The 24,405-nt window shown below is 34.9% G+C and overlaps 1 protein-coding gene across 1 annotated transcript in view; it reads left to right on the forward strand.

Annotated features, from left to right (window-relative positions):
• Positions 1–24,405, forward strand: part of pelo (protein pelota) — a 40,686-nt gene that overhangs the window by 9,034 nt on the left and 7,247 nt on the right. The window contains exons 3-7 of the mRNA XM_067264619.1: positions 15,362–15,512; positions 15,590–15,680; positions 21,413–21,576; positions 23,457–23,517; positions 23,621–23,661. Of these exons, the coding sequence (XP_067120720.1) occupies positions 15,362–15,512; positions 15,590–15,680; positions 21,413–21,576; positions 23,457–23,517; positions 23,621–23,661 (508 nt within the window). The remainder of the gene's footprint in view (positions 1–15,361; positions 15,513–15,589; positions 15,681–21,412; positions 21,577–23,456; positions 23,518–23,620; positions 23,662–24,405) is intronic.

Consider the following 24,405-nt stretch of genomic DNA (forward strand, 5'->3'; position numbering starts at 1 on the left):
ACATTGAAAGATTCGGTTTACAGATGACTTGCTAGCTCACTCTGATGTTTTTTTCCCTTTCTCCTACAAAACAAAATGCTTGATTTTGGTGTTAATTTTATGTTCATTCAGTTTTCATTCATATTACTTAGTTATTTTATGTAGTGTTCTTGTATCAATAAACTGCCTTGGTTTGAACCATTACACTGTTATATTTACAAAAACCATGTTCCTCTCTGATGGTCACCATCATGGAGTGGATGATTTTTTCAGATGTTTTACTCAATCCATTTCTCTGCTTCTAATAGAATTTTGATCATAACTAGTTTCCGGTGGGTTAAAGTAAGTGGAACACCCAAGGGGACCAGATGAGTGTCAATGCACAATTAACCTTGGATGAAATCAATCTGATACAGACTAGTCAAAATTTTAAGGTATGCTGGCTCGGACATCAGTTGGACAAACAAGATCCATGTTCCCAACTGAGCAATCAGGGTTGGTCAATACGTCAATTACTGAACAAATTTCAACAGCATACAGTAAGTGATTGCTTAATGAACATGATCTGTTCCAAGGCTGTGTTCATTACCCGAATTGTTTGTTAATTGATTATCAATTTACCATAGACTTTTATGGGAATTTGATTAATTTTATCTGGAGACCCAAAAAATAAATAAAAAATTATTTTACTTTTTTACTACGTCTATTTATATGTAATAATACAGATACATATATACACAGTCTTAAATCTTTATCAGTCATGTTTTTTTCTGTTTGTGGGGCATTAAAGAATCTGTCCAATTTCTATCACTTTTTTCTCTTTAGGATTTTTTGGAAGTAATTAATAGCATTGTCGTCTTAGAGATCCCCAAGCATATTAACCTCAACTTGGTTTGGATGCCATTCTAAGAGTATTGTTCTGACATCCTCCCACTTCTTCAAAAAACTTTAATAACAGATGTTGGCATTGGTCTTTTTCTTTCAGAAGAAAACATATCTCACTGAGTTTCTTGGTGTTTTTCATTCAAGAGTTTTGGAGTTCTTCTGTCGTCAGATCAGTTTCAGGTTTCATTATGAGCTCTTCAATGTTCTTTGTTCCTCAGGTGTGATTTTCATTCTTTAGCTGCTTGAGTCTTGATTACATCTTTCTTAGATAAGATTGTGCCTACTGTAGACTTGTTCAAGCCATACTGCTTAGTGACATCAGACATCATCTGCCCACTCTCTGCCTTGGCTATTATACTCTCACCTTTCGAAAATAAAAACTGATGCAAAACTTAACAAGTGCCTGCTTGACAGTCTTGTGAAGACTATAAAAAAATTCTGTTAGTAAGGTAAACAAAAGGCTGGAATTACAAGGGAGAGTTTCAAAGTTTAGAGGAATACTATCTGATCAGTATATACGGGATTGAGCATCAATGTCATTGTCTCCCAAGTTTCGAATTGTTACCTGGAGACCAGGAAAGACCAATCGGTATTCATTATTTTACATTGCTTCTTCTTGTGTTTGTTCTGTGAGGTGTTCATTATCCGAACATGTATTTGTTGTCTGAACATAAAAATCTATCGCAAAAGAATTTGTTGTTCAACTTGTTTGCAGTTCTAACTGTTCGTTAATCAATCACTCACTGTATTGTCAATAGGAACCTGAAATGTGGGCCTTAGAAGCTGGAACTGCTTAAAATTGAAATGAAGAAATATAAATGGGACATACTCGGACTGGCCAAAATGAGATGGATATCATCTGGAGATATCAACAATGGCAAGGTCATCTGGTCAGACCATGAGACGACACGAGTAGGGATTGCAATCCAGCAGTGTTTTGAATCCAGCTGGATTTTTGCTGGATTGAAATCATTCCAGCTGGATCCAGCGCGGATGTATTTTTGGTGCAATAAAGTGTTATCTAGTCTATCTTCTATCTATCCTGCAATTTATGTTTTTTTAATGAAATAAAACATTTAAAAAAATACTTTAAAAGCTTTTATTATTTAGACTGGTCACTATAAATCAGTAAAACTTCTTACACACTTAGGTAGTAAAATTAACTTTGGTTCGGTTTAACATTTGAGATAGAAATAATTAACTTTAAATGTTTAGTTAAAGATTACATTATAATTATAATCTAAGTTAAATAATAGCAAAGGTAATTCTACTGATTAATTTATATTAATATATTATAATAATGTAAGGACGGATAATCAGTGGCTAAGTGGCTATCAGTCTTACCAGTTTTCATATATGTGGGAGGCGGGGCGCCATCGGACGGCGAGGGACGAAGGCGAGAGCGGGACGGGGCGAGACTTGGGTGTAGCCAGACGACGATTGAGAGGAAAGGCGGGAAGAAGACGGAAGACAAGTCCAGACGGGACTTCATTTTTCTTTTCCACTAAGACGAGACAATTCAAATTTAATGTTCAATGTTTATGTCGTTAATTGTAATGTCTAGTGTCACAATTAAATGTTAGTTTAGTAAGCAATTAAGTGTCTTTACTGGACTAAACACAAGCGAAGTTACAAAAGTAGGAGACAAGACGAAAAGAAAGTCCTACAAAAGTGGGGGCCTGTCCGGGATAGGAATAGGCTTGGATGTGGATTAGGCTCAACTCGAGAAGATTCGACGAACTGTGCTTTGGTTTTGTAGGTACACTGGACATTTACGGACATTTCTGTTTTGTGAAAATTTCGACGGTGGACAGTCCGAATACATCGACCTCCGGAAGAACTTCGACTTACATTTCGGCAAACCGTGAGTAATTCTAAAATTCTATTTTAAGATGGCGACGCTCGTAGAAATTATCGGCGAAAAGCTAAAGTCGGCCTCGACAAATTCGATAAAATTGTTGCATCAACTTGTATTCGAAGAGATTGGAGATAGAAATAACAGAAAAAGATTGAGAACCTTTGGTGGATTCAATTTTCCATCCAAAGAGGACGAAAACCTAAAAAAGAAAGTGCAATATATTAATGAGAACTTTCGATTAAACGATCTGGTTGTTTTGTGCAACTTGTTAAATGTTAAATATGACGGTACTAAAGACGAAATCGTCGAAAGGCTTGTTCTTTCTCTTTCTGACTTAAGATCATTGCAATCAAATCGGATCTTGGCAGACGTTGATACCGAAGACGAAGATGTATTAGAAGTTCAGTCTGTGGATGATTCACCTGGCAATAATTGTCCGCGCGTTTCGGATATGAGCAAACTTTCCATTAACTTTCATGACGTGAAAAACGTAATCAAACCTTTCGATGGTAGTGAGTATTGTTCTATCGATAAATGGCTGGTTGCATTCGAAGACTTTGCTAAAATGATGACTTGGTCCGATTTACATAAATTTATATTTGCAAAACAATCCTTAACAGGGTTAGCGAAATTATTTGTCGAAAGTCAAAGCGGTATTAATTCCTGGGATAAATTGAAATCGGAATTAAAAGCGGAATTTGGTAGTAAATATAACTCAGCGCGATTGCACGGTATGTTGGCTAAACGCCAAATGCTCTCCAATGAATCTGTGCAAGAATATTTCTTTAAAATGCAAGAACTCGCTAGTCATGGAAAAATTGAACCTGACGGGTTGATCGAATATGTTATTTCCGGTATACGTGACATACCCAGCAACAAAGCGATGTTATACGGAACAGATAATTTAACAGAATTTCGTGAAAAGTTGAGAGTGTATGAGAAGATCCGGTCTGCGTATTCTCGTTCGGTTCAGTCTAAACCGAATCTACCTACAGAGCATCGAAAACCCCAGCCTTATCGGAGTAAGCATGACGGTAAAACTGTCAAATGTTTTAATTGTAACGAAATTGGTCACATTTCGAGTAATTGCTCGTATAAATCTGAAGGTACTAGATGTTTTAAGTGCCAAAGATTCGGCCATAAAGCTAACGCTTGTCCTCAAAAAGAAGTAAACAAAATGGGACTAAGCCATTTCTCTGGATGTAACAACAAGATTGAAACGGATGCTGAAATCCTAGGTGCAAAAACAAAAGGACTCGTCGACACCGGGTCGGAAGTAACGATGATATCAAGGCATTTTTATGAAAAAGTAGGAACTCCGAAATTAAACTCAGATAATGCATCTTTAATTGGATTAGATGGGAATAGTGTTTCTCCGTTAGGTTTCTTCGAAAGCGAAATAAAGATCGACGAATACTCTCTTCCTGCAAATATTTACGTGGTAGAAGGTGATCTATGTAATTCTATGATAATAGGAACAGATATTCTGAATAAACTGAACTTCTCTATAACAAACTACGGATTCAAAGTCATGGGAAAGCGAAGTCAAAATACTATTCGTGTTAACTATACTCGAATTTTTGTTCCCGATGGAAAGTCTGCAGCTGAATCAACACTCGTTAGATCAGATGACGCCCCTAGAAAGGAGCAGATGTCCCTTTCGCATTCCGCTGAGAAGGGAGAGGGAAACGGTTTTCAAAACATTAAATCACTTGGCGAGCGACCACCCCTTGTGGTCAGTGACACAAACGACTTCGGCGCAAATAAACAAGAAAAGTTGACTTCCAAATCTGATACATTCTCGATGCCTTACGATAGAAGCAAGAAAATACAATCAAGTGCAGATATGGGCAGATTGAACCGTTTTAACCATGTTTCGTTCACCGACGACAGGGAGCATGATTTAACTGATCCCTCAGAAGCTGAGAGCGAAAAAACATGCTTTTTGAGTCAATTGGCAGATGCGACCGATTGTCAGATAGACTTAAGTCACATTCTGGACAGGATTTGATGAAACTAATTACAACCTATGAGCCAAATAAGGTTAAGGATACCGGGTTGAAGATGCAAATTATTTTAACTGACGAAATCCCCATTAGTCATCGCCCACGTAGAATGTCATTCGAAGAACAAAAAATAGTAGAAGACCAAATCCAAGAATGGCTAGACGGTGGCATAATCAAACCTAGTTGTTCGGATTACGCTGCGCCAGTAGTTTTATGCAAGAAGAAAAATGGCAAAATTAGACTGTGCGTCGACTTTAGAAAGTTGAATCGGAAAACGGTCAGAGATCACTTCCCCTTGCCTTTGATTGAGGATGTGATAGATCGTTTGGAACAATCAAAAGTGTTCACGTCGCTCGATTTAAAAAATGGATTTTTCCATGTTGACATTGATGAGAAATGTAGAAAGTATACCTCTTTCGTTACATACGAGGGCCAGTACGAATTTTTAAAGGTTTCTTTTGGCTTGTGTAATAGCCCAAGCGTATTTCAACGTTATATTTACCATGTGTTTAGACCGTTGTTACAAGATAGAACTGTAGTAATTTATATGGATGATATCCTAATACCGTCATCAAACGCACAGGAAGGTTTAGAAAAGTTGAAGCGTGTACTGGAAGTAGCTTCAGAATATGGGTTGGAACTTAATTTCGAGAAATGTCAATTCTTAAAGAACGAAGTAGAATTTCTCGGCTATGTCATCAAAGACGGAACAATTAGACCTTCTCCGACTAAAACAGCAGCCGTTCAAAAGTTTCCACAACCCAAAACCGTAAAACATGTTCAAAGCTTTCTAGGACTCACGGGTTATTTTAGGAAATTCATTCCCCACTATTCGAAGATAGCAAAACCCTTAAGTGATTTACTTAGAGATGGAGTAAAATTCAGATTTGGTTCAGAGCAACTAGAAGCGTTCCAAAAATTGAAGGACATGCTATCACAAAGTCCAGTTCTCCATATTTTCAAGCGTGGTGCTCCATTAGAATTGCATACAGATGCAAGTTGCCTCGGGTTCGGAGCAGTTTTGCTACAGCAAGCTGACAACGGAAAGTATTACCCGATCAATTATATGAGTAGGAAAACATCACCTCAGCAAGAAAAATATAACAGTTACGAGTTAGAAGTACTCGCGATAATCGAGGGCTTGAAAAAATTTCGAAACTATTTGTTGGGTTCCAAATTTAAAATAATTACGGACTGTGCTGCGTTCCAACGAACACTCGGAAAGAAGGAGCTTACCCCAAAATTAGCAAGATGGTCTTTATTACTTGACGAATTTGACTATGAAGTTGTCCATAGGAAAGGCAGTCAGATGAAACATGTAGATGCACTAAGCCGCAATACAGTTTTACTAGTTACGCGCTCTTCCGACGAAATAACGACAAGGATTGTGTCTGCGCAGGATACTGACGAGGATATAAAAGCTCTTAAAGATTCAGTGGGAAAAGGAGAGACAAATGACTACGTGCTGAAAAATAACGTTCTATACAAATACGAAAACGGACTAGAACTGTACGTTGTACCCAAGTCGATGCAAACTGACTTAATCAAACACGTACATCGGAAAGGTCATTTCGCAGCGGCGAAGACGGAGGATCTTCTAAAATGCAATTTTTATATCCCAAACGCTAGAAAACACATAGAAAACGTCATACTGAACTGCGTTGACTGCATACTATATAATAGGAAAAGGGGGAAAGGTGAAGGCTTATTAAATCCTATACCAAAGGGAGACAGTCCTTTGAGCACATACCATGTAGATTTTCTCGGACCACTACCCTCAACGAACAAAAACTACCAGCACATATTCACGGTAGTAGATAGTTTTACTAAGTTTGTGTGGTTTTACCCCGTTAAGTCAACAACTACACGAGATGCTTTGGATAAGTTGAGGATCCAACAAGCGGTATTTGGAAACCCGTCTCGTATTGTCACGGATCGTGGAACTGCTTTTACCTCCAAAGAATTTAGCGATTATTGCACCAACGAGATGATTGAGCACATTACGATCGCCACAGGTATCCCTAGAGGAAATGGACAGATAGAGCGTATGCATAGCATCTTGATCCCCGTTTTGGCGAAACTCGCGCAAGAAGACGCTACAAAGTGGTACAAATATGTTTCAGACGTCCAAAGAATCATCAATAGTACACCAACGCGTAGTACCAGATATACACCTTTCGAAATTTTGATCGGTACCAAAATGAAAAATAAAGAAGACCTAAGAATAAAAGAGATCTTGGAGGAAGAATTTTTAAATTTTACGATGCAAGATAGAGACAAGATCCGAGAAGATGCCAAACAAAACATCCTGAAACTACAGGAGGAAAATCGTAAATCTTACAATAAGAAGAGAAAACCAGCTCCCAAATATCAGGTTAACGACCTTGTTGCCATTCAAAGAACTCAGTATGGGACAGGACTCAAACTAAGGCCTAAGTTTTTTGGGCCTTACAAGGTTACCTCGACGATGCCTAGGGATAGATATGCGGTTGAGAAAATTGGTCATCATGAAGGGCCTAATGCGACTGTTACTGCAGCTGACCACATGAAGCCATGGCCCATTGACCTTGACTGACATCAAGAACTTTTTCTTATGTTTTTGTGTGTGTGTGTGTTGTTTTTTTCTTTTTCTTAATTTTCCAGTCGTCTCTCCGAGGACGGAGAAAATTGCAGGATGGCCGAGTTGTGGGAGGCGGGGCGCCATCGGACGGCGAGGGACGAAGGCGAGAGCGGGACGGGGCGAGACTTGGGTGTAGCCAGACGACGTTTGAGAGGAAAGGCGGGAAGAAGACGGAAGACGAGTCCAGACGGGACTTCATTTTTCTTTTCCACTAAGACGAGACGATTCAAATTTAATGTTCAATGTTTATGTCGTTAATTGTAATGTCTAGTGTCACAATTAAATGTTAGTTTAGTAAGCAATTAAGTGTCTTTACTGGACTAAACACAAGCGAAGTTACAAAAGTAGGAGACAAGACGAAAAGAAAATCCTACATATATATATAGACTCTACATATTAGTCTGTAGTTATTTATAGGTATGTAAAACTATGTACTGGAAGTAGAATAAGTTAAATAAACTACACCTTTATCAATCCAGCAAAATTTAATAAAATAATAATGTTTTCAATTGTTTTTAACGATCTTCCTCGGTTACAAAAAAAATAGAACATTAAATATAGAACATAAAATGTGTTCGGAATAAATATGAAAATTAACGGAAAACGCCCAAACGGACAAAATATAGATAAATAAACAAAATAAATAGCGGAAAAAATATATACAGGGTGTTTTTTTTTTAACTGACGGTACTCAGAAACATCTGTAGAGCAATCTAGCAGCCGGACTGTCGCCAAATTTGGGAGAGTGACTAAGGACGACATGGAAAAGAGATTCCGTGAAGAAAAAAGTAGTACCTAAATTCGCCGGTAGAGGAGGATTTGGCGCTGTTGTAGCGAAAAAGCTACCAGCACTTCACTGAAGAAAGGGTCATCAGTCGCTTTTTTCCACTTGCATGGCCGCCTCGCTCCCCGGATCTAACCCCATGTTACTTTTTTCTGTGGGGTTACTTAAAGTCCAAGGTCTATCTTAGTAGTGTCCCAAACTTGATGACTTTGAAGGACAACATTTCTCGAACTGTGATGAACATTCCTGCGGACGGCCATGTTACGTTCGGCCATAGAGAACACTGTGTTTAGGATGCAATGAGTTGTCCAGCAGGACGATGATCACATTGAAGAAGGGAGAAGGTTATTTGCTGATTAATTAAACTTTCGTTATTACACTGAAGCCTCTGTCTGATTATTCATTCGTGTGTTTGTTAATTGCAGCTGGATTTTATGCAGATTCTTAGCTGTTTTGCTACAACAGCGCAAAATCCACCCCTACCGAAAAATTTGGGTACTACTTTTTTCTTTGCGGAATCTCTTTCCCATGTCGTCCTTAATCACTCTCCCAATTTTGGCGACAGTTCGGCTGTTAGATTGCTCTACAGATGTCTCTGAGTACCGTCAGTTTAAAAAAAAAACACCCTGTACCTATTAAGATCCAATGAAACCAGCATTGTCTGTTAATAACATTAATTAATGTAAAAGGATCTCCACATGGTAGACAATGATCCACATCTCTATGGTTTATACAACCAGTTGTCATGTGCGCCTTGCAGATTTCCAATCTCTCAAGATGTTTGACCATTTGCCTATTCGTCGTCGTTTTTATAATCGCCGCTTGATCCCATTAGACGTTAACATCCTTCTGTCTTGTGTACGATGCCAGCGCAGTGTTGTCAAGGTTCTTACTGATTGTATATTTGTGCTCTTGGGCCTTTGTTTTAAACTGCGCATCGTTGCACCCACATAAACAAGCTTGGAATTGAAACGTTGGTTGTGTAAAGGCACCGAATATATACTCATTGTTGAATTCCGATCCTCTTTCTTTTTATTGTTTCTTAAAAGTTTGAAAACAGTGGGATTACGTCGGCATACAATACGAAAATTATCAGACCTGGCAGTACATCTATGTATCTTGTTTAAAAAAAATGGGATGTAATTAAGCACTATTCTTTTTATATTTATTCGAAACACATTTTATGTTCTATAGTTAATGTATTTTTTTGTAACTGAGGAAGATCGTTAAAAGTGATTGAGTATGTTATTATTTTATTAAATTTTGCTGGATTGATTAAGGTATAGTTTATTTATGAGTAATTTAATTATTAGTGTTAGTAAAGTAGTGAGTAAGTAATTAGTAGCAGTCTAGTAGTTAGCAAAGCGGCAACGCGATGACGTAGACTTTTTCGCAATTATTTAACAAGTTAATTGAGTATTTGCGGATCCGCAGCGCTGGATCCAGCACCAAGTGCTGGATCCAGTGCCGAAGAATGCGCTGGATCCAGCTGGATTGCTGGATGAGGGATCCAGCAATTGCAATCCCTAGACACGAGGGAGGAGTAGGCTTCCTACTTGGCCACAGACCCAGAAAAGTCCTGCTGGGATACAATTCAAAAAGTCCAAAGATAATTGTGGCACAATTTCAGGCAAAACATCAAATATATCTATTATCCAAGTTTATGCCCCAATATCAGACAGCTCTCTAGAGGTAATTGAAGCCCAAAAAATGACATTGTGGATTGTGGTTATTACAGGAGTCTGGAACACAAAGATCAGCATAGAAAATGAGGGATGGGGGAGAGTGGTAGAAAAATTTGGATGTGATGACAGAAATGAAAGAAGTGAGATGCTCCTAGAGTTTGTTACAAAACAAGATCTGATAATCTGCAATACAAAATTCCAACAAAAGCCATGCTGAAATGGATATGGAGATCAATGGATGGAAAGACTAAACACTCAATTTCATCCACATAAGTAACAGATGGAGTTCAGCTGTTCAACTATATAGATCCTTCTAAGATGTTGATATTAAGTCAGATCATAGCCTAGTAATAGCTAACTTTAATTTAACTCTGAAACAAAGACACCGAGGAAACTTCTTTAAGAAAAGGAATGTAGACAAATTGAGCTTGAATAGCATACTTAATAAATATCAAGAAGTGTTCAAACAAAAACTAACAAACCACAACCATACATTTTGCCTTAATTAAATAGTGGAAACTCTCTCAAAGATTATACAAGAAACAGTGGAAAAGCTTATTCTTAAAGAAGAAACAATTAAAAAGAAATGGATCACTTCAGATCAGGGCTGCGGAGTTGGTAAAAAAAAAAAAACACTCAACTTCGACTCCTGGTAATTTTAGTAGGCCGACTCTGACTCCCGACTCCGGCAAAATTAAATACAAAGTCATTTTATGGGGGGCAGAGGCACTCATACAGGGGTACCCTACTCTAAACTCTAAAAGGAGCCCCGGGAATTTATCCAAATACCTTTGTACGTAGGCTATTTTTTTTCCAAGCTCCAGTGTTCGATTAAAAAAAAAAAGACAAGTATAAATAACAAAATGAATTTATTACCAAAAGTTAGGTACAGAGATGGTTACTTTTCGACATAATCATCTTGAAGATTGAAAATTTTATATCTGCATGAGTTTTTCCATCCTTGTCATAGAATGTTGCCACCAATGACTCAAGATGGGCCCTAACTTTTTTTTTTTTTTTTTTTTTTTTTTGAAGATTGTGATTACTCTCGAACTCTGCCCTCCTAGCCACTTTTCCTGTTCAGGAGAGAGGTGGAAGTTGCTTGGCACTAAATCAGGGTGATATGCTGGGTATTTAAAAGTGGTGAAGACTTTCACCCAGTTTAAAACTTTTTTGTAGTCTGTCCACACATTTTTGCACTTCACTCAAATTCACAGCACTAAACTTTTTAATGTGTGAAGACTTCTATCTCTTGCCTAAACTGAACAGCTAGCAAGGCAGTCTCAAACGTCTGCCTTGCTAGCTGAATGAAGTAATGATGATCTTCAAAATAACGTTGTTAATTAATGCCATCTTAATTCACTGGCAGCAACACTCTATGACAAGGGGATGGAAAAGCTCATCCACAGATATGACAAATGCCTCAATCCTCACAGTGATTATGTCGAAAAGTAACCATGTTTGTACCTAACTTTTGGGAATAAATTCATTTTGTTATTTACACTTGTCTTTGTTTTATGGGCTATCGGAGCTTGAAAAAAACCGTCCTCGTAGTTAGTATTTTTAATATTTAACTTACATTAATATTTATTTGTATAAAAAAATTAATTTTTAACAAATATTTAATAAGAGGAGTAAAGGTGCGATAAAATTCTACATCTACATATATTTGACAGCATCTGCACTTCAATTTTACTCTTCCAGAAAAGTTAGTCCAACTAAAAAGTGTGTGATCTAGCTACTTCAGCACCTTGTTCAGAAAAAAAAAAAATATGAACTCTGATCAATTAGTTTGGCTCATTCAGAAAAACAGAGTACTTATTTAGAGCAGGAATAATAAAGGAATTATTCAAAAATATTTAAATTCAAATGGGTCAAAATAATTTAACTACTAAACACAAACACTACAAAGAACGCTACATATTTAATAAATTAAATTGATGCATTTTGTATTTAAAATAAATGAATTATAACAAAATATAAAGAGATTTTTAAAAATTAATAAATATATAATAAATTTTTTTTACATTTAAATAAAAAAAACTAAAGTAAATTTAAAATGCGGGAGTCGGAGTCGACACATTTTTACCGACTCCAACTCCTCTGACCAGAAATTCCTCCCGACTCCAACTCCACAGCCCTGCTTCAGATACTCTAAAATTAGAGTGAGAGAAGCAAGATCTGAAGAGAAGGATAGCTAATTCGGATGACTTGCTTCAAAAATACAGGAAGAAATGCAACAGAGTCAAGGCTACAGTTAGATCCGATAAAGAGAAATGGCTCCAAGAGCAATGTAAGAATATTGAGAAACATTACCAGGAATCCAAGACCAGGGAAGCTTATAAAGTGATTAAAAATATAAATTAAAAATGGCAGCCAAGACAAAGATCCATGAAAGACTCAAATGGAATTGTCCTGTTGGACAACGATGAAATCATGAAAATATGGATGACTACAAAATGCACCTGTACCTGTTACCGGTGTTGTCGAAAAGACAAAAAAAAAAACAAAAAATCATAAACGTTTTCAAACCCAATCGTTTTCCCCGATCCCAATAGACTCCCGGGCGTTTACTCTATACCTCTTAAGGACCACAAGTGTGACAGGAACCTGCTTTACATTGGTTCAACCAAGCGATCATTGGGAACAAGAATACGTGAGCACAAGGCAGACATTCTACATGGGAGGAACTCTACGGCCCTTGCTGTTTACGTGGCCAACCCAGACATCGAGGCAGCCTTCAACCAAGCAAGGCTTATCATTACTTCGCCTCACCCTGAACACCTGAGGTGGCTGGGGGCTATCTCCATTTACAGATCTAACCATGCCACCACCTGCATAAATTATAAGGAGGAACTTAATTTGTCTGTTGCCTGGCCAGCCCTCATCGACACAGACCTTTAATAGCTGTTTACCCGCGTCGAATGCGCATGTCCAATACAGCGATTTTAACGAGACGTCTGTTCGAATTCCATTTAAACTTTGATGTTCTATTTTTTCTGTGTTTTGTCGCTTCCGTTTTTCGTCTGAAGAAGAACTATTAAGTTTGAAAACGTTTATGTTTTTTTGTCTTTTTGACAACACTGGTAACAGGTACAGATGCATTTTGTTTACATCCTGGTGTTCTGTGGAAGTAGAAGATGGATGACTATTGCTCAGGATCATATGAAGATAATTTTGATCCAACCACAACAGAAAAGAACTAGAGATGATTGCACCACCTACCTCAGAAGAGGATTATGATATTCTTAAAGCAGAAGTAGCAATTCTATCACTAGAATAAAAAATGGAAGAAGTCCAGGTGGTGATGAGAGCACAAGTTTGGAGGAGAACCACTACTAGAGGAGATACACACAATCTGTAAGATGGTCTGGAAGAAAGGAATGGAAGAGAACAATTTTCATTCCTATGCACAAGAAAAGTAACAGACTGGAATGTAAAAAAAAAAAACTGAGATTAAAATTGACTGAGCATTGACAAAAGTAAGGCAATGGACCAAATCTGGAAGAGCAGAGAGATCAGTCTGAAGATCAAACTCAGTGTTCTTGAGACCTGCATGATCTATGAATGCGAGACATGGGTCATGAAAAAATCCCTCACCAAAAGAATCTTGGCCTTCAAAAGTAACTGCTACAGAAAGCTACTCTGAACAAATTGGTTAGACAGGGGAAAAAACAAGGAAATATATCAAAAAATCCAACCCAAAGAAACCATCCTACAGACAGTAATCAGAAAGAAGCTACAACTCTTTGGGCACATATGCAGAGTGAACTCAGAAAGATGATTAAAGAACTTGCCTGGTATTTGGAATCATAGATGATAGAAACTGGAAGTCCTCACAAAAAGTGGATTGATGAGATTAGAGACTGGTGTAGGAGAGGTCTCCAAGGCCTTTGTCATTCCACACACAATAGGACAGTATGGAAGGAGCTGATAAGGACTGCATCAGATTCTAACAGGCACTGGTCCCAAGAGAATTGATTGATTTACAAAAAAATTGTTAGTGACAAGTATTTATTTATTAATCAAGTTTATTATCAAAATTAAAGGTATTTTTATGGAATGCAATGCCAATAACTACATTCATGTAATTACGCAAATGATCTAATAGAGTTGAACAACACACACTAAATAATTAACTATTAATAATTAAAAACTGTTAATGTTATTAAGTTTGAAACTTTCAAGAAGTAATTACATTAAAAAGATAATTTTCTAAAATATTTCTGATAGTTCTATAGTATCGTATTCAAGCAAATTTGTTTAACTTATATATTTAAATTAATTTTTTATGAATTTAAAATTCAACATGTCTGCTAGCTTAGAAAATGTACTGGAACCTGTATTTTGTCATTGTATTTAGAATTGACTTCATTTTCTGTATGAGACTGTCAACCACTTATTTATCATCAGCACAGTGCTGTCAGATGCATGTGCGTGTACACAATGTTTTTTTTTTTTTTTTTGCCGTCGACATGAGACTCACTCTTCTCACAAAACTTGTTTCGTTGCATATATCCACTGCATAATACAAACGAAAAAAAAAAAAAACACATTCTCACTCTCATTTGACTTTCCCTCTCATATGTAACTATAAATAAATATTCTCATGCTATCTCACAGTAATTGTATGCTTTTATTGCTAAATATTTAAAAGAATTTCTGTTTAATTTAGTTAACATTGTGTTGTGCTGCTAAAAAGTAGTTTATTCTGTTACTGATATTTTACATTAGTTGATATGTTGTTAGTTTCATATCTTAATTATATATAAATAACAACATAGTCTAAATCCCAATTTTGAATTTATATATTTGAATACAAAATTCAATTATTGTTTCTTAATTAAATTATTTGAAACTTTGTATTAAGTTAAATTTACATTATTCAAGAATTATTTAAAATTGGTAAATTAATTATAGTTTAAAGTTTGTAGGGTAATTAAATAATGTGTTTTATTTTTATGAAATTCATTTAGAAATTAAATATTGATTTATTATATATATGCAGAGAATTTAATTGTAATATATATTAATTACATTTTACATCAGACCTTTTTTTATTTTCTTTTTAACTTGTAAATTTACAATTATTGTGTGATCTTATTTGACAATCCTTTAATGTAATCCTTAAACTTTTTCAAACCCCTAATTTTGTATACCTTATTTTATTTTTTTTACTCTCTGCCCTGTGGGCATTAAGAGGGCTTTTTTAGCAAGCCCTATATGGGTTTAGCTTGGCCCACAATTGGGTGGCTAGGTAGTGAGGGATGGGGTAGATGGACCACCACCTGAAAAATTCTTGGGGCTCTTTCAACCCATCCATATTAGATCCCAGGTCCCCAGAATGGTAAGTGGTGCCTCCTTGATCTCTTGGCCATCCAACTATTTTATATCTTATGTTAGATATGAACATAGTTATTAATAATGTATACATTTCTAACAACATGTTTAACTTCTTTAGCATTGTTTGCATAAATTACATATCAATACCAGTAGGTTTAATGTGCTTGTAAGATTTTAATAAACAAAATCTATATCTTTTAGGAAAGTGACTACAGAATCAGCAACGGGTAGCACTGGGAGTAACAGGGTGAGGACGACTTTAACTATTGCCATTGAAAACATTGATTTTGACACTCAGGCATGCGTTCTCAGAGTTAAAGGACGCAATATTGTTGAAAATCAATATGTAAAAGTAAGACAATATTAATTTTTTATATGATTGTTTTTCCTGTAAAACATTTAAAAACAAAACTTGTTGTCCATGTATAGATGGGAGCATATCATACTTTAGATCTGGAACTAAACAGAAAGTTTACTTTGGCCAAATCTTGTTGGGACAGTATAGCTTTAGATAGAATAGGTAAGTTCCTGTTTTATTCTTATTAAGAGAGTAAATTTTACCCTTTGGCTACCAGTGGTGAAAGCAGTGCCGTCCCAAGCATGGCTATTGCAATGCCCTCGACAGAGGTGAGGAACTAACCTAGCCTAGGTGTTTTTGTGGCAATGTATCCACAGACCACAAAAAGTGGAAAACCATGCTAACAGATGTGTTGGATCATAGAAATGAACGAGTTTATCATTCAAACTTACTACACCATTACAAGACTTGAAACAAACATGACAGTATACAGACACAACTACCCCATAGATTCACACAACAATATCCTCACCTCATTGTCACTGAACAAAGGGTTGTTGATAAAAAAAAAAAGAACAATCATACACAACAACCTTATCCCACAGATTGCTGATCAAATAAATCAACAAACAGAAACATTTGACATTAATGAAGATCATGTAACCTGTCAGGATAATCCAGCCATAAGCACTGATAATAGCACACACAAAACAACTACCACTAATGATACCACAGACACTTCCTCATCCACCACTGATAACATAGACATAGATTTAGTTAATACACACTCACTTTTATTTCAGAAAACACTCACTAAATGTACAGATACAGATCCCACACACAGACCATGAATACCAAAAATCAACATGTCTAAGGTAGGAAAAACACTAAATGGGGTAGTAAGTGAGTGTAAAAATCTTTAGTATAAATTAAATGAGGGTAGTAAGTGTTTACTACCTCCATTTAATTTATACACTCTCAGACATTCATACATTAGTTTGTACTGGGGCAGTCATAGTAGTTACACACACCGTGGACTGAAAATACAATCACAGACAAAACAATTCTATCACAAGCCTGCTTGGCAAAGAAGAATAAAAACACAAATAAATGACATTAGACAGCAATTAGGCAGGATGACACAATAGGCAAGCGCCAAATCCGACAGAGGGCGCTCAAGATGGCTGCCGAAACAGGTAAGGAACCGACCATGTGTTTGTTCAATGCCTGAGCCGATTCAGTTTCCATCGGTGACGACTACTGCGATGATCAAATGGAGAACAAATCATTGAATTTATAAAGTAAATAATTAATAAAAAGTACATGGCCGGCGTTATTTACATTTAATAAATATATAAAAATATAAATACGACTATACAAAGATAAAACTTTGCTTCTGTCTTTCAGAAGCAAGTTTTATCTTTGTATAGTCGTATTTATATTTTTATATATTTATTAAATACATTGAATTTATGTCAAATTCTAGACTGTATCGGCGACAGGAAACGTTGTCTTGTAGAAGGTGAAGCCGTTTTGGATGCTGAACACATCGTATTTTGTGGATTAAACTCTAACAACAACAATGAAAGTTCATGTTGTTGCTTTAGTGTTGCAATCTCAGATATTGTTGTTTTAATACATCTCAATTATGGGGAGAATGCACGTGCAAAGCGGGGTTGTCTGGTTTTCGTAAACATGTGATAGCCGAACATAATACTAAAATGAAAACAGAAAACGTAAATTAACTTATATTTTCAATTAAGAATATTTTTAAAAATTTGACTGGAAAGTTATCTCGACATATGTATATGAAGATAGAAAATTTACCTATTTTCTTTCCGATCTGCGTACAAAAACAATTTTTCGACAGGCATGTCCATTTACAAAAAAAAAATTAGACATTTTTTTCTTTTTATGTGGACAGCTTCAGATTTTCAAGAGAATAATTTTCAAACTTGAATAGGAATATTACCGCTACGTCATGACTACATAAGAATTATTATTTAAAAATAAAATAAAAGACTATTGTGTGTAAAATTAAAACACTTCTCACCTGTTACACGTTAACAGGTGAGAAGTGTTTAAATATTTTAAGCAGTATACACCATGTTCTAATATAAAAACATAACTATTATGATAAATAAAACTATGTTCAGTGTTGTTGTTAGAGTTTAATCCACAAAATACGATGTGTCCAGCATCCAAACCGGTTTCACCTTCTACAAGACAACGTTTCCTGTCGGCTTCTTACCTGTTTCGGCAGCCATTTTGAGCGCCCTCTGTCGGATTTGGTGCTTGCCAATACACTAAGAACTCATAACATCTAAATTAAAGAAACAACTCAAAAACATTTTCAAGAAAATCAAAAACACACAAAACACAAACATCACAACACAAACATTACAGAATACATTGATACACTAAAACAAAAACTAGCTGCCAAAGCAAGTAGACTCAAATGATACAAAACATGTTTGCTACGAAAACAAAAAAATAAATTATTTGCAAATAATGAAAAACTCTTTTACAGACAAATTAGTATCAAAACAACCACTAATACACAGCTCAGTGGCAAACCAACAGAAGAACTCACAACTTATTGGTTCTCTCTTTGGTCCAGTGCTGTTAGCTGATGCATGCTGGATTGAGGAGGAGAACAAAAATTTGCACAACATACCAATTATGCCCTGTGCTGAAATAAATGTACACATCATCTAATACACTGTTAACAGAACACACAGCTGGAAGATGCCTGGTGTAGACAACATTCACAATTTCTGATACAAAAAGTTTACATCACTACACCAGGAACTACCTAAATACCTAACACATCATTAAGCGACAAGACATGCAAAAATTTCTTATTCAGGGCATCACCTACATGAAACCTAAAAACAATACCACAGACCCACACAATACAGTCCAATTACATGTCTTCCAATACTACAAATTATTGATATTCTGTACTGCAAACAAAATGTACGAACATGTTGAAGCACACAACATTCTTACGGAACAACAAAAAGGTTGCCTTAGAAATCACGGGATGCAAAGAACAGTTACTCATAGATTCAGTCATTCTATGTCAAGCACACAAACAACACAGAAACATACACATGGCATATATAGCCTACACAAAGATTCAACAGTGTTCCACACAGTTGGCTGCTACATATTCTACACATCTGCAAAGTATCATTCTTTGCATTTTTCCAAACACTATGCAGCACTGGAGAACAACACTGCATCTCAGGATTCATAACATTTCCATACAAACAAACCAAATATTCATTAGGCGAGAAATTTTTGAAGGTTTCCTGAGTCCTTGGAAATCAAGGACAACACTTACTAAGCATAAACATCATCATCCTAAATCTGCCATAGAAAGATTAACCCTTCCAGGTAAAAATGGTGGATCTGGCCAGATTGACATAGTAAACCTTCACTACAAACAAATACAGACACTGAGGGAGTTTTTCTGCAAAAAACAAGAAACATCACAGTTACATAAAGCAGTAACTCTAGCAGACTCAAATAACACACTGTTAACCTGTCCCATGTTATTCTTGACATGTCTCAGTTCGCAACCTGCTGACCTTGACCGGTTGATCCGAGATAGCTCATTTCAGCATCGGAATGTCTTTGAAGCTAGATGTCGCTAGTCATTATAATTCTTATATTAAAACTAACTTCTGAAATATAATTTTTTTTTGTTTTTACATTTATTAATACAGTTGTCCCTTGATAATCTGACAGGTATGGGACCAAAGGGGTGTCCGGATTACCGAAATTGATTACATATTTGGCATTGTTTTGCTAGCAGTAGCCTACAGTATTCCTACATTTTATGAGTAAAATGCTGCCTAGGTTAATATGGAAATGAAACACCCATTTCAGTTAACTAAAACATGTTTATTAAAAGAAATATGGAAGCCAATAAATGTACATATAGTATGTATAGGCATAAATAATTCAGTACTGTACATACAGAACTGCTCACGGAAAACACAAGAAATGTGTGTCATCGTGTAAGAATTGGGTGGAGAGATTTATATCACAACATCCTTCTGTGCAAGCAGACATGTAACGGGATAGGGACTATGGTGACCTTGATGAGAGGTGCGTTGGACTACTCAGCATGTCGGATTACAAAATGTCGGACTATCAAGGGACAACTGTATATTTATTTTGTTTGTGCAAAATAAAAAAATAATGTCAGATGATACAATAGCCAGGATTATTTTTTTCAAAAACATGTAATTTTGGTTAGACTTGACATTGACAAAAATTCAATATGGCATGACACACAACAGAAAAATTTCAACACCAAATATGTTAAACTTACACTCATAACATATGGACAGGACACAATATATAAACAGCATAGACACTATTAAGCAATTGTGGGCTTGAAAGACATTGCATGGCAGACATTCCTATGGAACAAATCCTTGGCTTGGGATTTGTTGACAAAACTGCATCAAACAGCTGGGTAGCTTGGGGATGTTTCTTTGGGGAGACAGAAAACACGTACTCAAAGATACAACACTCACAAATGATACATGCAGAAAATGTCACATTGTGCTAGAAACTATACAAAACACTTCTGGTTGAAAACTTTTGGCACAAACATATTTACATAGACATAATCAAGTAGCAAATATAATAAACCAAGAGCTTGCAAAGAAACACAAATTATTAGACATCCACAAACCATACTACAAATACATTCCACAGAGAATATTGTATAACAAAATGCACAAAATGTACTATGACATATTGTTTTATCTGTGATTATGGCTCTATCACAACAGACCAGACATCACACTCATTGATAAACCCAATAAAATCACATAAATTATAGAATATCCGTTCCAAACACTCACAATGTACAAAAAACATGCACTGAAAAATCAGCAAGTACACAGAATTCTCTAAGAAATAAGGCATCAGTGGAGAAATAAGCTTTTTGTACCTATCATTCTCTCCTCTACAGGTGTCATACCATACACACTACACAAAAGCCTGGAAACATCACTGTTAAATAGAAACACATATCACACTACAGAAAGCCTCTATATTGAATACATGTCATATTGTTAGGAAATTCCTGAATACAGACACACAGACTGACACTTATTTAATTTTTGTCTTGTTTTGGTTCTATGTCTTGACTGGTCCAGCATAGTACACAGAAACTGGTGTCAACTGAGTATAACCCACTAAACCCAACATATAATAATATAAATAAACTGCAGGTAAACAGCACTTGTCTGGTGAGAACCTCACAGATCACCAGATAGGTTTTATAAAAAGTAAAACAGAATTTCACGAAATGTAGCCCAAATTATTTTTAATGTGGCCCAAAAAGTAGTGAGTCACCTAAAAGTAGCAGTCTAGAATCCTACAAATACCACAGTCTGCTGCTCGTAGCCCCAATCTCACAATCCTGAAAACCCAGCCATATTTTATGAAATAAGAGAAAAAGAGTAGTCTATATGTAAGGTGACACCCTAAAATTTGTTGCTGTAAAAGCAAAGTCATATTGATCTGATTAGTGTTGTTCTTGGTCTATTGTTCTCATAGCATGAGGCACTTCGATGTAAACAAATGAGTTAATATATGCATTATCACAATTCGGACAGAATTTTTAAATTACAAAGAAGCATATTTTGAACGAACCAAATTTCTTAACATATAAATCTTCATATCCCCAGTTAGGACAAAATACAATTACAAATTAATGGGATTTCAAACTATCTGAGTTCAAATTAACAAGGATTTCCTGTATTTACTCAGCGCGTTCTTATCTAAAAATGTTTATTCATTTTATTTTCTAATAAAAAAAAATTTCTTATGTAAATAAATTTGAAAATAAAATTTATTTTAAAACTTCTATTACTGAGGCATTAAAAGTTTGAAGAATTGTAAATTTTGCCTGTTTTTTTAATCAGATATGGCATGTGATCCTGCACAACATGCCGATCTCGCTGCAGTTATCATGCATGAAGGTCTAGCTCACATCTGTCTTGTCACTTCGAGCATGACTCTGATACGAACAAAAATTGACGTTAACATTCCAAGAAAAAGAAAAGGGCAATGTGCACAGCATGATAAGGTAAATGTATTATTTTTAATTGATTTAATTATTAATGAAACAACACAACACATATGAAAGAAGCTATTTGTATGTAAAGTGTATTTAGTGTTTTTTTTTTTTTGGTATGTATTTAAAGTGAATTTATATGCATTCAGAAAATTCTTTAGTTACAGAGATTACAAGTAATTTGTTTACTAGAAGGCCAGATTTGCCTTCTGTAACTCTCCATTTCTGCCAGAGTGTTAGAAAATTTACTTCTCTAAATTCCTCAATCATAAAAAGTTTGTGTTTGAAGCTTCTTGTCCTATCAATCTTTATACTTCTTAAATCATACAATTTGATAAAATTAGGACTTATCACACAGGAAAACATCTGAAAGAAATGGCAAAATCAAGTACAAGGATGTGTCATTGTGCGGATTGAATTTTGGGTCTAGATTCCTCTTCAGCTGCTGACTACACTTTTAAAGAACTGGCCTTGAGTAAAGTCAAAAGAAATGTAAAAAAATTTGTTGAATGTTAATTATTGAAAGAGTAACATAGAGTTGTCCTCTGCTGAGTTTTAAAACTTTGGTTTAAAAATGAAAAAAGGACACATTGATAAGATTATTAAATTTCTAGCTAGTTGCAGAACGTTTTGGTGCTTATGCAAAACTGTTTCCTCAAAAACAGTATTACAATCCATTTATTTTACCAATATTCACTCTCTACTTAATTATTGTATGCTAATATGGGCTATGGTTGCTTCATCCCATTTAGAAAAAAATATTAAAAGAATTAGATAAAATTTTTTTTATTTTAAATAAACTTTCCAATCTTTCTTTTACCCCTAATGCTAATGTACAGTACCTAGGTTCAGATTGGGAATTCCCAGTTTTAATAATAATTAATAAGAAAGTAAGTTTATTATTTTACATTTTTTTTCAATAATTTTAATTATTTTATACCACCAGTTTTAAATTTTTATATAAACATTAATTTTTAGTCTAGACCAGGGATGGCAACCTTTTTCTATGTAAGGGCCACATTTGAAAACTTTTGAACTGACACAGGCCGCAAACAAGAGACAAGAGAATAAAATGCCAGTAAATCACAATTATTTATTCACGTATAATTATAAATTAGCATAGGTATACTTAATTTAGCTTTTGGAACTGATGTAAACGTAATATATTGAAAATATTTGGTTAAATATTAGTTACTGCTAGCTTTAAATTAGTTTTGATGTGTCTTTTAACCAGTTTCTTGTTTTAATTTTTACTAAATTCATTGCGGAAAAACTATTCATGTACGTACATCATTTATAGGAAATAATGTTTGAATCTTTGCTGCATGCTTCCTTAAGCTGAGAAACTGATATATTTATTCATATTTTATGCAACATTGGCCGCAAAAAGTAATAATGCGATCCGCATGCAGCCCAAGGGTCATGGCTTGCCCATCCTTGGTCTAGGCAATAGTTTATATAAGTAATAAATTATTTATTTTAATTATGTTTTAATAATATTTTGTATTTTATTAAAAATTTTAGATTATAATTCTTTATAAACATTCTTTGGCACACTTCCAGATAAAATCTTTACAAAGAGTTTTATAACCCTACTTTTATTGCTCAGCATATGACAATTCTATATTACTCCTTCAATAATTAATATTCAACAAGTTTTTCTCATTCCTTCGTGCCAGTCTTATAAAAGTATTGTCAGCAGCCGAAGAGGGGTCTAGACCCAAAATTTATTCTGCAAAATGGCAATTTCATGTGCTTGATTTCACCATTTTCTTTCAGATCCTTTCCTGTGTGAAAAGTTCTAATTATGTCTAAATATAGAAAATTTAAACTTCTTTAATAATTATAACTTTTTTATTGTTACTGTTATTGAATATTAATTTTTCTTAAAGGGTTTGCAAAAATTTTTTGAATCTGTGATGCAAGGAATTTTAAGACATGTTAATTTTGATAGTAAGTGTTACCTTACTATTTAAATTATTTAGAAAATATTATTGACTGTATTTTTTTAATAATTATAAATGATAAAATTATTATTGTTTTTTTCTGTTTTCAGTTGTAAAATGTGTGCTGCTTGCAAGTCCAGGTTTTGTAAAGGTCAATTTAAACTGTTTATTTTTATTTATAGATGATGATTGATTTAGTTTTAAAGTATTGAAATTTGTAATGACGGCTGTTAATATATTAAATATATAAAAGTCTCTGTAATCCGAACAAAATGTACTTGTAAATCGGTAGACTATCTTTCAGCCATTATGGCTGAAAGATAGTCTACCGATTTACAAGTATATTTTGTTCGGATGACAGAGACTTTTATATATTTAGTTTTAAAGTAGTTCTAAATTTTGAGATAGATACATTTTTAATTTAATGTATAATTTTCTCTTTAGATAAATCAGCTTTTATGCCTAATTGTCATTTCCAGTTTAAGAAAAATATTTAAATTATTTATAAATTAACCTTATGAGGAGACAGTATGACATTGGGGTCACCAATTTTGATCAAACTTGGTAAGGTTATAGTGCATCTCCAATGACTGACATGTTCCAAGCAATAAGGTGCAATACTCAAAATTAAAGAAGAAAATTGAGGTTTAAAATTACAAATTACTTAAAACCTATAGAATTTCTGCCATTTGTAGTGGCTGGTGTCTTGGGAGGGTTTCATAATCATGAATTTTGTGTTTCAAATCTCGGTGGTATCAACATATTTTTTTTTTTATACAAAACTATAACCTAACTGAGTTTGATCAAAATCAGTGACACCAACATCCTGCCGTTCCCTCATTAGTGTGAAGGAATAAAGCAAAAAGTAGAATATTATTTTATATATTAAGTAAGA

This window comes from Centruroides vittatus, unplaced genomic scaffold (genome assembly GCF_030686945.1).
Source record: "Centruroides vittatus isolate TY-2023 unplaced genomic scaffold, ASM3068694v2 contig_19, whole genome shotgun sequence".
In the NCBI taxonomy this organism is placed as follows: domain Eukaryota; kingdom Metazoa; phylum Arthropoda; class Arachnida; order Scorpiones; family Buthidae; genus Centruroides; species Centruroides vittatus.